Source organism: Oncorhynchus clarkii, chromosome 10 (assembly GCF_045791955.1).
Source record: "Oncorhynchus clarkii lewisi isolate Uvic-CL-2024 chromosome 10, UVic_Ocla_1.0, whole genome shotgun sequence".
Lineage (NCBI taxonomy): Eukaryota > Metazoa > Chordata > Actinopteri > Salmoniformes > Salmonidae > Oncorhynchus > Oncorhynchus clarkii.
The window spans coordinates 47,442,962-47,455,085 of NC_092156.1; the positions used below are offsets into that span (position 1 = coordinate 47,442,962).

At 41.4% G+C, this 12,124-nt stretch overlaps 2 protein-coding genes across 2 annotated transcripts; both read right to left on the bottom strand.

Moving 5' to 3' along the window:
- Positions 1–2,193: 2,193 nt before the first annotated feature.
- LOC139418664 (family with sequence similarity 89 member B) lies at positions 2,194–6,246 on the bottom strand. Its single transcript, XM_071168296.1, has 2 exons — positions 5,399–6,246; positions 2,194–3,100 (listed from the first exon to the last, which is right to left on the bottom strand). Exons 1-2 carry the CDS (start codon positions 5,648–5,650, stop codon positions 2,816–2,818), a joined length of 537 nt encoding a protein of 178 aa, XP_071024397.1. The 5' UTR covers positions 5,651–6,246; the 3' UTR covers positions 2,194–2,815.
- A 56-nt stretch (positions 6,247–6,302) lies between these two features.
- On the bottom strand, positions 6,303–11,082 carry LOC139418663 (zinc ribbon domain containing 2). The gene is made up of 4 exons (XM_071168295.1): positions 11,004–11,082; positions 9,933–10,084; positions 8,079–8,163; positions 6,303–7,625 (listed from the first exon to the last, which is right to left on the bottom strand). The coding sequence occupies exons 1-4, from the start codon at positions 11,080–11,082 to the stop codon at positions 7,180–7,182; spliced, it is 762 nt and encodes a 253-aa protein (XP_071024396.1). The 3' UTR covers positions 6,303–7,179.
- Positions 11,083–12,124: the final 1,042 nt, after the last annotated feature.

Sequence of the window (12,124 nt, forward strand, 5' to 3'; positions counted from 1 at the left end):
TTTGTCATTCAGTTTGGGTCAAGACACATTGTACAATAAGATAATGCATGAGTTTCCATGAGGAAATATGTCCTGGCACACCATGCGTATTAGGAGTAGCCTTGCATAGGGATTTTCCCTTGCTGTGTGGAGTATATTTTTAGGAAGGAGAGGAGGGATGGATGGACAGAGGCAGCTGGGGATAGAGGAGTGTGATTCATCAGTGACCTAGAATCATCATTGGACTAGAATCCCTATACCAGCAGCAGCTTACGCGTAGGCCTACCTCTCCTTTCCACTTTGCAATAGAGTCTAATAACAACACTGACAGAGACAGGAGGCACGATCACAGGCTCTAAAATAGTTTCATTGTGCCCGAGTATGTTCAAAACTCTTCATTACTTAACACAGGGAATTTAAAATATATATATATATATATAATGTTTCCAGTATTCAGGGCTGAGTAGAGAGCTGGCTAGAGCTGAGATTTTCCTAACTCAACCCACCTTGTTCTCGGATGTGCAAGTCATGACTTAACATGTCATTTACTGTGACTCAGGTGGTAAACACTTCACTATTAATCAGTGTCTGAGAGAAATAAGGCCACTGACATTTGCACCCTTTAAGGGCAAATCCCAGGAAGAAATTGAGATCTAAATGTATTTGAATGCAGATTTCGCAGACAAAACCATTAAAAGTAGGTTATTAAAACTGGGTGATACTGGTCATGTATGTCCATGGCCAACCAGACTTAAAAGGGTCCTCAGACAGGCCCCTTGTTGTGTCTAACAATATCCATAGCATCTGTGGCCTATTTATAGAAACACATGGGGATTTCTAAAAGGAATGTAAAAGCTCTCACCCTTGTTTTAATGTTCTGTTGCTATATGAGTAGTAAAATGAAATGAGAACTGACCGCCAATGGTAATAAGATATCAGAGACTGTTACTACAAAAATAGAAACAAAGGGTGGGATATTGTGGCCTTGCACTGCGGCCATGAGGAAAATAACGATGGATGTCTGAGGGATGTAGGGGGCATCCTGTTTTCAGTTAGTCATTTCCTGGTGGTTAGTGGATCTGTAAAGTAGCTTGCTTAAAGGTATAGGTTTAATCTATTCCTGCAATTACCCTGTCACAAGTTACTATGTGCAGTTGAGCAGTACTTCCCTCTGACCTTTTGTATGTTTTCTTTGAAGACAGAATCCAAATGAATAGTAGCAAGTACTATCTGACTGCATGTGTACTAATATACTTATTACACTGTGGTTACAGATATTATTCCATTATGCTGGCATAATGTCTGTGTGATGTATATGGACATGTGGTAGAAAATGGAAGGAAATATGTGGAGACAACAATAGGCCTGGCCTACTGGTAGGCCAATGCTATATTGCTTGATGTTGACCTTGATAAAAATAGAGATGCGTTGCCTCACAAATTTGAAAGTCACTGGGACAATGTTTTACACTAAATATGATGGCAAGATAAGTTACCTGGGATGCCCTGCTTGTATCCCTTTAATTCACCTTAATTTACCCCACATGTAAAGGGTGTTTCAAGTTTAAACATGACTTTTTAAATCTTTAATTCAAATTATCTTTCAACCACTCAAGAAGTAGAAATATTAGATGTTCAGGGTTAATTCTGTAGTAATGAATGCATGATGATGGCATTTGTAAATCTATTTCAATGTTTTTCAGCGCCTGTGTTCTGGGCTGCTCCTCCTTCTCCCCCAGGAAGAGAACAAGGATCATTACCTAATAAGACTATGTGTGGCTGGAATGGTTTGTTTATACTGGCCAGACAGTGGGAGAGTAGTGATCTACTGAACCAAAACATGCAACAGCACAGCCACTGAAAGTTAACCAACTTTATCCACATATAATTCTAGGAAACCTTTTTGCCTTCTGTGAGACATAGTAGTTTGGCACAGTTAGAAACAAGTTGCATACTTTGCCATGAGCCAGAAAAACATGAACTATAGCACAGTTTCTGAAGCTGAAGGTCTTTCTGGCTTAATTTTGGGAAGCACAATATTTCAGGTTTGCAATAGCAGAATGGACCAAAAGCTGACATCTCTCAGGCACAACAAATGTTGCCATCTAGTGGTTAGAGTAAGTCAACAACCCTTTCCAAACCAATATATTACAGCTGAGCTTGACCCATTAGCCCGGGCCAATGAAGTAGAGCTATGAGACATAGTAATGAGACATTTGTTACCATTGAATTTTTATTTTGGGGCGAATATAAAAAATAAAAATAAAAAGTTAAATATATAAACTGCACATACACAACAAAAACGAGTAATACAGGCTTGTGTGTATGTGGCTACGTGTCTAAGACCACATTCAATCTTAAAATTGTAGGAGAAAATTACAAGGCATTAACAATCCTAAGCCATTGACATCAGACACTGCCACTGAACCAGTCTTCAAATGTATCAATGAGTGTGATTGGTTACCAATAACTTATGTTCAATTAATTGTAGGCACTGTGTACTTACATCCAATCGTAGGTAACAAATGACACCAAATTCAAATGCCTCCAATTCATCAGGTATCTGAAATACTGTATGGCTTTTCTTTTCAAGATGGGCACAATCAGTCCAAATATATTAGCAAGGTCTTTTGAATATAAATTGTATAATTACAAGGTTGTTGTAGAAAATGTCAGCTCCTTGTGTGATGAAGACAGTTCAGATCAGAATGGTGCCCATTTGAATATGTCCTTCTGCAAATAACCTAGGTGGGTACCAGTATAATACATAATATAAAGGCTATACAGAACAGGGAACAGTTAATATTATGTAAATATTGAGAAAAATATGTGTAAGTTTATAAGGGGATGTGGAAAGACTCTTTGATCCATTGGTCACGAGAGTTTTGAGTTGGCTGGAGAGTCAGTGAAGTGCCAGGTGGATCCCTAGGTACATTGTCAACATCGTTGTCCTCCTCTTCGTTATCCTCCTCTCCCTCAGAGTAACCATTTTCTGTAGTGAAGGTGCTCTCTGAAAGCATAGAGGATGAGATATCCTGGAAGGCTCCTTTATACTCCTGGATAGACTCATAGAGAGACCACAGCTGACAGAGCAGAGACATGTCCAACTGCCTCAGGCCCACCTAGGACACAACAGGAACAGATACTTGTGTCAATCATCTCATACATGAACTATAGCAACTTTGTCAATTGTGTAGGAGCAGCTATGATTCTATTTGGAAATGAAATATTGCATAATACTACTTATAGTAGTTTTCTAGAATAATTGTGTTTGAAATGCGATGTATTTGCTTACAATATCCAAAGAAAAAGCAGCAGTGACAAATGAAACTGTCACTGTATATGACAAACAGGGCTGTGGCCAGGGTCTGAGTTTTAGTGAAGTCTGAAAGTGGGGGTATGACATTTTAAGAAAGTTAAATTGCATTCATTAATTTCTATAAAATGTTAAAACTCAAATGCTATTTGGACAACAGCCAAAACAAGCAAAAATTACCCCAGCCATTATCACATTGGTAGCTGTAGCTTCATTAAAGGGATACTTTAGGATTTTGGCCATGAAGCCCTTTATCTACTTCCTCAGAGTCAGATGAACTCTTGGATACTATTTTATGTCTCTGCGTGAAGGAAGTTGCTAACTAGCCTTAGCGCAATTACTGGAAGTCTATGGTATCTATTAGCATGCTAGCAGTTTCCATAGACTTCCAGTCATTGTGCTAAGGCTAGTTAGCAACTTCCTTCACACAGAGACATAAAATTGTATGCAAGAGTTTATCTGACTCTGAGGAAGTAGATAAAGGGCTTCATGGCCTTTAACCTCAGTCGATCTACAAACACATAGCCTATTAGCTATACAGTTAACCACTACACATTAACTCACATTTACTCAACACTAGGATTAAAAACTATAATTTATTACATACAGCGGGACCCATGTTAGTAGAAAAAAGTATTTTATTAACTAAAGCTAAACAAATATGTTTGCTTTACATTACTTTTTATGTGTGTGCAGTTTTACAGATAATTTTGTAGAATTGTACACATTTTGCCATGGGGTGGTGACACATTTTCACAGTTTTAAAAGCTAATTTCCTGCAATTCTACACATTTTGCCATGTTAATTTGATCTCTGAGTCAGTGACTAACAAAATCAATGGGTGCCCCCTGGAGGTCAAGGCCAGGTTGCATAAAACATCTATAGGGTTTCCCTTAAGGAATAACTTTAACTTACCTAAGGGAATTGTTTAAGGGCGTTGCATAGAGCCCCTCAAATATTACCTTAGGTCAAATCAAATTGTATTGGTCACATACACATATTTAGCAGATGTTATTCTGGGTGTAGTGAAATGCTTGTGTTCCTAGCTCCAACAATGCAGTAGTATCAAAAAAAAAGAAAAGCACAACAATACACACAAATCTAAAAGTAAAAGAATGGAATTAAGAAAGATAGAAATATTAGATTGAGCAATGTCGGAGTGTCAATGATTAAAACACAGTAGAACAGAATACAGTATATACATGAGACGAGTAAAGCCTTATGTAAACATTATTTAAACATTATTAAAGTGGCCAGTGATTCCAAGTATATGTATATAGGACAGCAGCCTCGAAGGTGCTGGGTTGTGTAACTGGGTGGAAGCCTACTCAATGGGTTTTACAGTAGTTTGAAGGCATGTATGACAGAAAGAGTATCTGGTTACCATGGAGACAGCCTGGTTCACTGATTAAATGCCTCCTCAAAGAGATGGCTCTTATTTTGTGAGATAGCAAGATAGAACTTCTACAATCAAGACAGGATAATAAATCACATTTCTTGTAGTTACTGTTTTATATTACTTTCTAGTATTTCAAGCGAGTTTACAGAGTAGCTAGCTAACTAGCTTTGTAGCCATAGATTGTGCACCTTCCATTGTTAAGATAGCTAAGTAACGTTAGCTAGCTGGTTGATGTTTTCCTTTTGTAACCAAAACAGATGAAAGACACATTCACCTCCACAAATGCTGTTTACACATTGATATTCATATTGAATGAAGCATTTAAGGGGCCTCATGGCCACCCTTTACCCTTTCCCTTCATTTAAGGGAGGAATTCACATAACATGTTTTGTGCAGCTGACTTATTAAGGAAACTTTAAATCAGTTGCACTGGTGGGTAATTCGGCCATGATTACTAACGTTAGAACTTTACACTAACTAGACCAATTTACAAATCTATGTAAATTACTGACATGGACTAATTTAGTGACATATAACAAGAGGAAAACTACTGATACATAACCAAGTTTCACAATTGCATCTTGTGTATTCTACTATACTACAGTAAATTGATACCCCGAGGCCCGGTTCGTAAAAATAACGGTGTCCTCATATATAGCTAAGACCCTTAAGACAAATTAGTATCAGAAATGGCTTTCCTCATACCATTTCTTTGCGCAGCACAGCGAGCGCTGCATCCAGACTTGGAGGCTTGCTGAGGCCAAGAGAGTTGCCCACTCTAGACTTGCTGATGTCGGCCTGAATGCGTGTCCGTTTACTGTATACTTTTTCAATGTCTCTCCATGAGCCACCACTGGAGTTGAGGATGCCGCTGAGGCCTTTTGGCAAAGGGGGTAGTCCTTCGATTGAAGAGACGCTCCCTGGACATTCAGGAGGACTGGACTGGAACCCATTCATTTTTTTCTACCTCTACATCAATGTCTTTTTGAAAAAGAAAAAAACAACCTTGCCGCGCGTTTAATTATATAGCCTAATATAACTGCCAGAAATATTCAATCGTATAGAAAATTCTGAATTCAATAAATGGAAGAACCCTATCACGTATGTGATTTCAAAATAGTAGTCTTCGTTGATTGCCTCAGATCAGCGTTTTACTTCTACCGACAATGAGCGTTTAGTTACAACAGAATATGTTGCATATGTAAAGAGGGAATAGGTCTACCGCAACATTGATTCAATAAAAAAAATAAGTTCACCTTCACGCCTATTATTGTAATTCCAACGAGTCCTCAACAGTACAATAGAGGCGCCGTGCACACAGCGTCCATCGTTATGTGGATGAAAAATTACTTTGACCATGAAAACATTATCGTATGTTTAAAAAAAAAATCTGTTAGCAAGATTAATTTATTCCTCGTTTCCTTGTTTTTTCCCTTCTCCAAAACGCTTTCCTTTGTCTCAACTGACAACCTCGCCCCTCGATAATATCCCCGCCCCATCCCACTTCATCGCAGCGAGGCGCTTCACCGCTGTCAAAATCACTCACTATATTTGGGGATAGAGGAAACAGAAGGATGTCCTTAGGAACAATAACGCTGAGGAACTCAACTATCCTATGTGGATGCCAGTGTTTGATTTAATCCTAGCAATACCAAATTCAAATTTCTAAATGCCTTTAGACATCAAGACACACACAAAAATACTTTGAAAAATCCAACAAAATATTGCTATTCATAAATACTGAATATTCAAATATTGTTTATAGTTCCTTTACCTCAAATTCATCTCCATTCCATTTTTTCCAATTATACAAACACATTGAAATTCATCCAATAGCCTACTACATAAGTGACCCTTAAAAGTTATAATTATGACACTAAAAACTACTGTCCCTATCAAAAACATCCCAACTGCTTTAACACTTAAGGAAACTCTCACAATACAGAATATTAAGTATTTCATCTAGTATAAATTGCTACTGTATCTACACAATTACATTATATGGAAAATTGTTTTAAAATTAAGTAATAACCAGAGAAATTATGAATAACGTGGATAAATTCTGATTTTATAAACAATTGACATACATTAATACCAACCAGTCAAACACCATTCAACTATATTTAGTTCAAGATATTCGACCACTCAGAGGTGCCCATTGTCATCATGCAAGTTTGTGTCAAAACGTTACCCTGCATCCACAGAGAAGACTGCAAATAAAAAGTAACAGCAATGTATAAACAAAATAGAACTACAGGTCAGGCCCTCAAAATGCAAAGTATGCATATGCAGACAGTTGTCCAAGTTTATTACAATAACCTTTACCGGCAGAGGCGAAGCAGCTTCAACTTGTCACAAAAACCTTTGCAAGGGAAACAAGCTGCTATAACTTCCGGTGTTGCTTATGTGAGTGAGTGTGTGTTTATGCCTTGTTTCTGTTTTTATTTATTTTTTTATTATTTTTTAGAATTGCCATCAGTTCAGTCTCATGATTGGTGAAGCTCTTTCAGGCTGCGCAGTGAATCTGCACAGCTGCGGATCAAGCTGCACAGCTGGATACTGGCCTCTACTGAGGCTGAGTGCTGGAGCTCCTGTGTGGCCCATCGCAGCTTGTGCAGCACTACTTCCTCAGCACTGGATAGGGCTGGGTGAGGTGCAGGGGCTACTATGGGGGCTGGCACCTGGACTGGCTGGATGGAAGGGGTGGACGGAGGGAGGAAGCTGGGGGTCACGGTGGATGCAGGAGAGGGGTTGGCTGGTGGAGGTAGAGGTCCTCTCAGTCCTGACGCAGCCCCCTCACAGTGCTCTGGTCTGGGCTGCCCAGTGATAGAGAGGGGGGCGTCGCTGGAGGGTGCTTCATTAGCCTGAGGGACAGGCTGAGAGGCCAGCTGTCTCTCTCGGACCTGTGACAGGGCAGCTTGGGCATTCAGAGCTGAGTGTGAGAGGAGAGTAAGACAAAAGAGGGAAGAGAAGGATATGAGAGAAGAAAGTTTAGTTAAAAACCGAGTCATATGAGTCATTATGACTCATAATCAGGGCCCGGCATTAGGTAAGGAAATTCCTTTCCTAGCCTTACTACCCATACACATCACTCCAGCCAAATGCCATGCCCAATGGTGTTTCTTCTCCACGATGAGTCTGGATTTGCTTTCAACACGGACGTCTTGTAGAACGCTAACACATTGACTGTTCTGATTGGACCCAGAAACCAATGGTTTGGGCCAGAGCAACACCTCTCATTTTGACATCAGCACAAACTACTTCTAGGATGACTGGATGTATGGAGCGATCAACAGAGCAGTGGAATTCAATTCAGGACGAGTCGTCAGGCAACTCTTTCACCTACTCATAACAGAAATGATCCTAACCCTGCACAGACTCTTACCTGGGTTGTCCTTGTCTACATCAGAGTCCAGCTCCTGACATGCAACACAGTAGTTCTTCTTCTGCTTGTCCTGAAGGAGAATCGTCTGGAAGCACAAAATACAAATTCTTCAACACAAGACCTAATGTCATACCCCTTATTAGTAAAGCAACTTAGATGCTGACTAAAACATCCAAATACAAGATTAATACATCTCTTTATCATAACATAATAAATATATTTATCTATAGATCTCACTATATCTAATGTTGGCTAACATGTGGCAAATATACACTGCTCAAAAAAATAAAGGGAACACTTAAACAACACAATGTAACTCCAAGTCAATCACACTTCTGTGAAATCAAACTGTCCACTTAGGAAGCAACACTGATTGACAATCAATTTCAAATGCTGTTGTGCAAATGGAATAGACAACAGGTGGAAATTATAGGAAATTAGCAAGACACCCCCAATAAAGGAGTGGTTCTGCAGGTGGTGACCACAGACCACTTCTCAGTTCCTATGCTTCCTGGCTGATGTTTTGGTCCCTTTTGAATGCTGGCGGTGCTTTCACTCTCGTGGTAGCATGAGACGGAGTCTACAGCCCACACAAGTGGCTCAGGTGGTGCAGCTCATCCAGGATGGCACATCAATGCGAGCTGTGGCAAGAAGGTTTGCTATGTCTGTCAGCGTAGTGTCCAGAGCATGGAGGCGCTACCAGGAGACAGGCCAGTACATCAGGAGACGTGGAGAAGGCCGTAGGAGGGCAACAACCCAGCAGCAGGACCGCTACCGCCGCCTTTGTGCAAGGAGGAGCACTGCCAGAGCCCTGCAAAATGACCTCCAGCAGGCCACAAATGTGCATGTGTCTGCTCAAACGGTCAGAAACAGACTCCATGAGGGTGGTATGAGGGCCCGACGTCCACAGGTGGGGGTTGTGCTTACAGCCCAACACTGTGCAGGACGTTTGGCATTTGCAAGAGAACACCAAGATTGGCAAATTCGCCACTGGCGCCCTGTGCTCTTCACAGATGAAAGCAGGTTCACATTGAGCACATGTGACAGTCTCGAGATGCCGTGGAGAACCTTCTGCTGCCTGCAACATCCTCCAGCATGACCGGTTTGGCGGTGGGTCAGTCATGGTGTGGGGTGGCATTTCTTTGGGGGGCCGCACAGCCCTCCATGTGCTTGCCAGAGGTAGCCTGACTGCCATTAGGTCCTGAGATGAGATCCTCAGACCCCTTGTGAGACCATATGCTGGTGCGGTTGGCCCTGGGTTCCTCCTAATGCAAGACAATGCTAGACCTCATGTGGCTGGAGTGTGTCAGCAGTTCCTGCAAGAGGAAGGCATTGATGCTATGGACTGGCCCGCCCGTTCCCCAGACCTTAATCCAATTGAGCACATCTGGGACATCATGTCTCGCTCCATCCACCAACGCCACAGACTGTCCAGGAGTTGGCAGATGCTTTAGTCCAGGTCTGGGAGGAGATCCCTCAGGAGACCATCCGCCACCTCATCAGGAGCATGCCCAGGCGTTGTAGGGAGGTCATACAGGCACGTGGAGGCCACACACACACTACTGAGCCTCATTTCGACTTGTTTTAAGGACATTACATCAAAGTTGGATCAGCCCGTAGTGTGGTTTTCCACTTTAATTTTGAGTGTGACTCCAAATCCAGACCTCCATGGGTTGATAAATTTGATTTCCATTGAAAATGTGTGATTTTGTTGTCAGCACATTCAACTATATAAAGAAAAGTATTTAATAAGAATATTTCATTCATTCAGATCTAGGATGTGTTATTTTAGTGTTCCCTTTATTTGTTTGAGCAGTGTATTAACTGGGTTGGTCTGGATTATCCCCCACTCACCCCACATTGCTCACAGCATTCTCCTAACATCTTGTAGCCTTTGAGGAGGTAGGCACCCATGAGCTTGCTTATCTTGTCCTGTCGTTCCCGCTGAGCATGAATAACCTTCATCTCAGATTCTGAAGGGGGTGTCCACTCGAAGTCATCATCATCTGACAGGGCAACCATGGTGGATGAGAGGAGTAAACCGACATTAAAGCAACCAGAACTCAGTCATATGGACACAGCTGGCTGGCTAGCTGTTTTCAGAAACGTGTGTGTATTTGCATACACTAGAATTGCTTTCAATTATATTGACATTAGGTGTTTTAAATGTTTTTATTTAACTAGGCAAGTCAGTGAAGAACAAATTCTTATTTACAATGACGGCCTACACTGACCAAATCCGGACGACGCTGGGCCAATTGTGCGCCGCCCTATAGAACTCCCAATATAACTCCAAATCACGGCCAGTTGATATATACAGCCTAGAATCTAACCAGGGTGTCTGTAGTGACGCCTCTAGAGCAGCGGCAAGCAGAGAGGAAGTGAGTCTACAACAGACTTTTGATAAATGTCTCCAATTCCCTCCACCGACACAGTAGCTAAGTTGAAACGGAATTGTCTTTCACTTCTGGCGGACTGTTTCTGTGCAATACACCCGCGTTACTAAAAGCACCTACAGTAGTACTGGCTGGCTTGCTCATCACGCAACTAGCTAAATTAGTTAGCTTATCAAACTGATAGTTGATTTCAGTTAACCTAGATAATGTTAGCTGCTGATAATATCACTTTAGATAAGTGAGTTAACTCGATGGCTAGCGAGCAAGTATCACGCGACGTCAGTTTGTGCTAACTGAACTGGAGACACCGGTAGACCAAAACAACTAGCTGGCAAGCTAATTAGCCAACTAGCTAACGTTAGCTGGCTAAGCTAACCATGCTAGCTGTCAAAGTGGGCTTTCAGGCAAAACTTTAATTCCCCAGAACGTCGGAGTCTGGCATTCCGAAAGACACTTAACAAAATAAACTTGTGAGAACGCCAACCAAAATAAAACATGAGTATTTAAGAAAATAAGTTGTCTTATTTACCTGCATTCAGTGCCATAATTCCACTGCTATGTCTGGTTGCTGCACGCCGTTTCTTCCCCCAAAAAAACGTTGTACACATGCGTGCACTGACTTAACTTTAAGGTGTAACGGTTGAGCTCCGCTACCGCCACCTTTCGTACTGGAAGAACACAGCCATCTCATAAACTGAAGTTACCGTCATATTGATAAGAAAAATCAGATACTTTTTTAAATGCATAGAGAAATACCGATTTTTCTTTATTTTTACGCTATCTAGAAACACATAATCCATTCTCCACAATATGGCCATCTGGAACTTCAGCTCTTAAAGACACAAGACAATGCATTGAATGTTTGTTGTTTTGTTCGAGAGACTATGACACCCATTTTTGCCCTGTACAACCGAAGCATTAAGTTAGGGCAGAAATGCCTGCTAGTTTGTGCTTTGCATTTGCTCCTCCATCATCTCCAACCACGCTGTCCTCTTGTCATCCTTGCTACAAACCCTCTATCCAGTGGACAACACTGTCATCCCAGTCTCCTGAGAGCAGCAGTGAGGTAGCCCATCACGATGACCTGGCTGAGCTGTGGGGCTGCAGCGACAGCCCCGCAGAGATACAGTAGGGGTCAGGCATAGTGGAATGCTGTTTGAGATACCAACAATGACCCCAGGAAAACATGTATGAAGAAACATCATTGTTTCTCTTGATTTATTAGTGGGGTTTTATTTACAGATACATCTAATTAATCTGTACCTGTATTAGCTGGGATACTTGGTAACATTCCAAGAGAAATAAGGGTGGAGTAGGCAAGCACACTTCCTAGATTCACCAACACATTAAAATCTGATGATGAGAGGGGAGGGATACGATTGAAAAATGTGCTAATTTAATATCTGGACAGAAATGAGCAGTGGAGTGTTGCAGAGGAGCAGGCACGCCTTCACGCACAGTGTGTCCCAGAGGATGTAGTGGGTTAGAGGCCAGTACTCCACAGTACCCCACGTAGGACAGCAAAACACCTGCCGCACCCGGCTGCATCTCTCCCACTCACTTTCTTTTTTTTTTTTTTTTTTGAATTTTACCCCTTTTTCTCCCCAATTTCGTAGTATCCAATTGTTGTAGTAGCTTGTCTCATCGCTA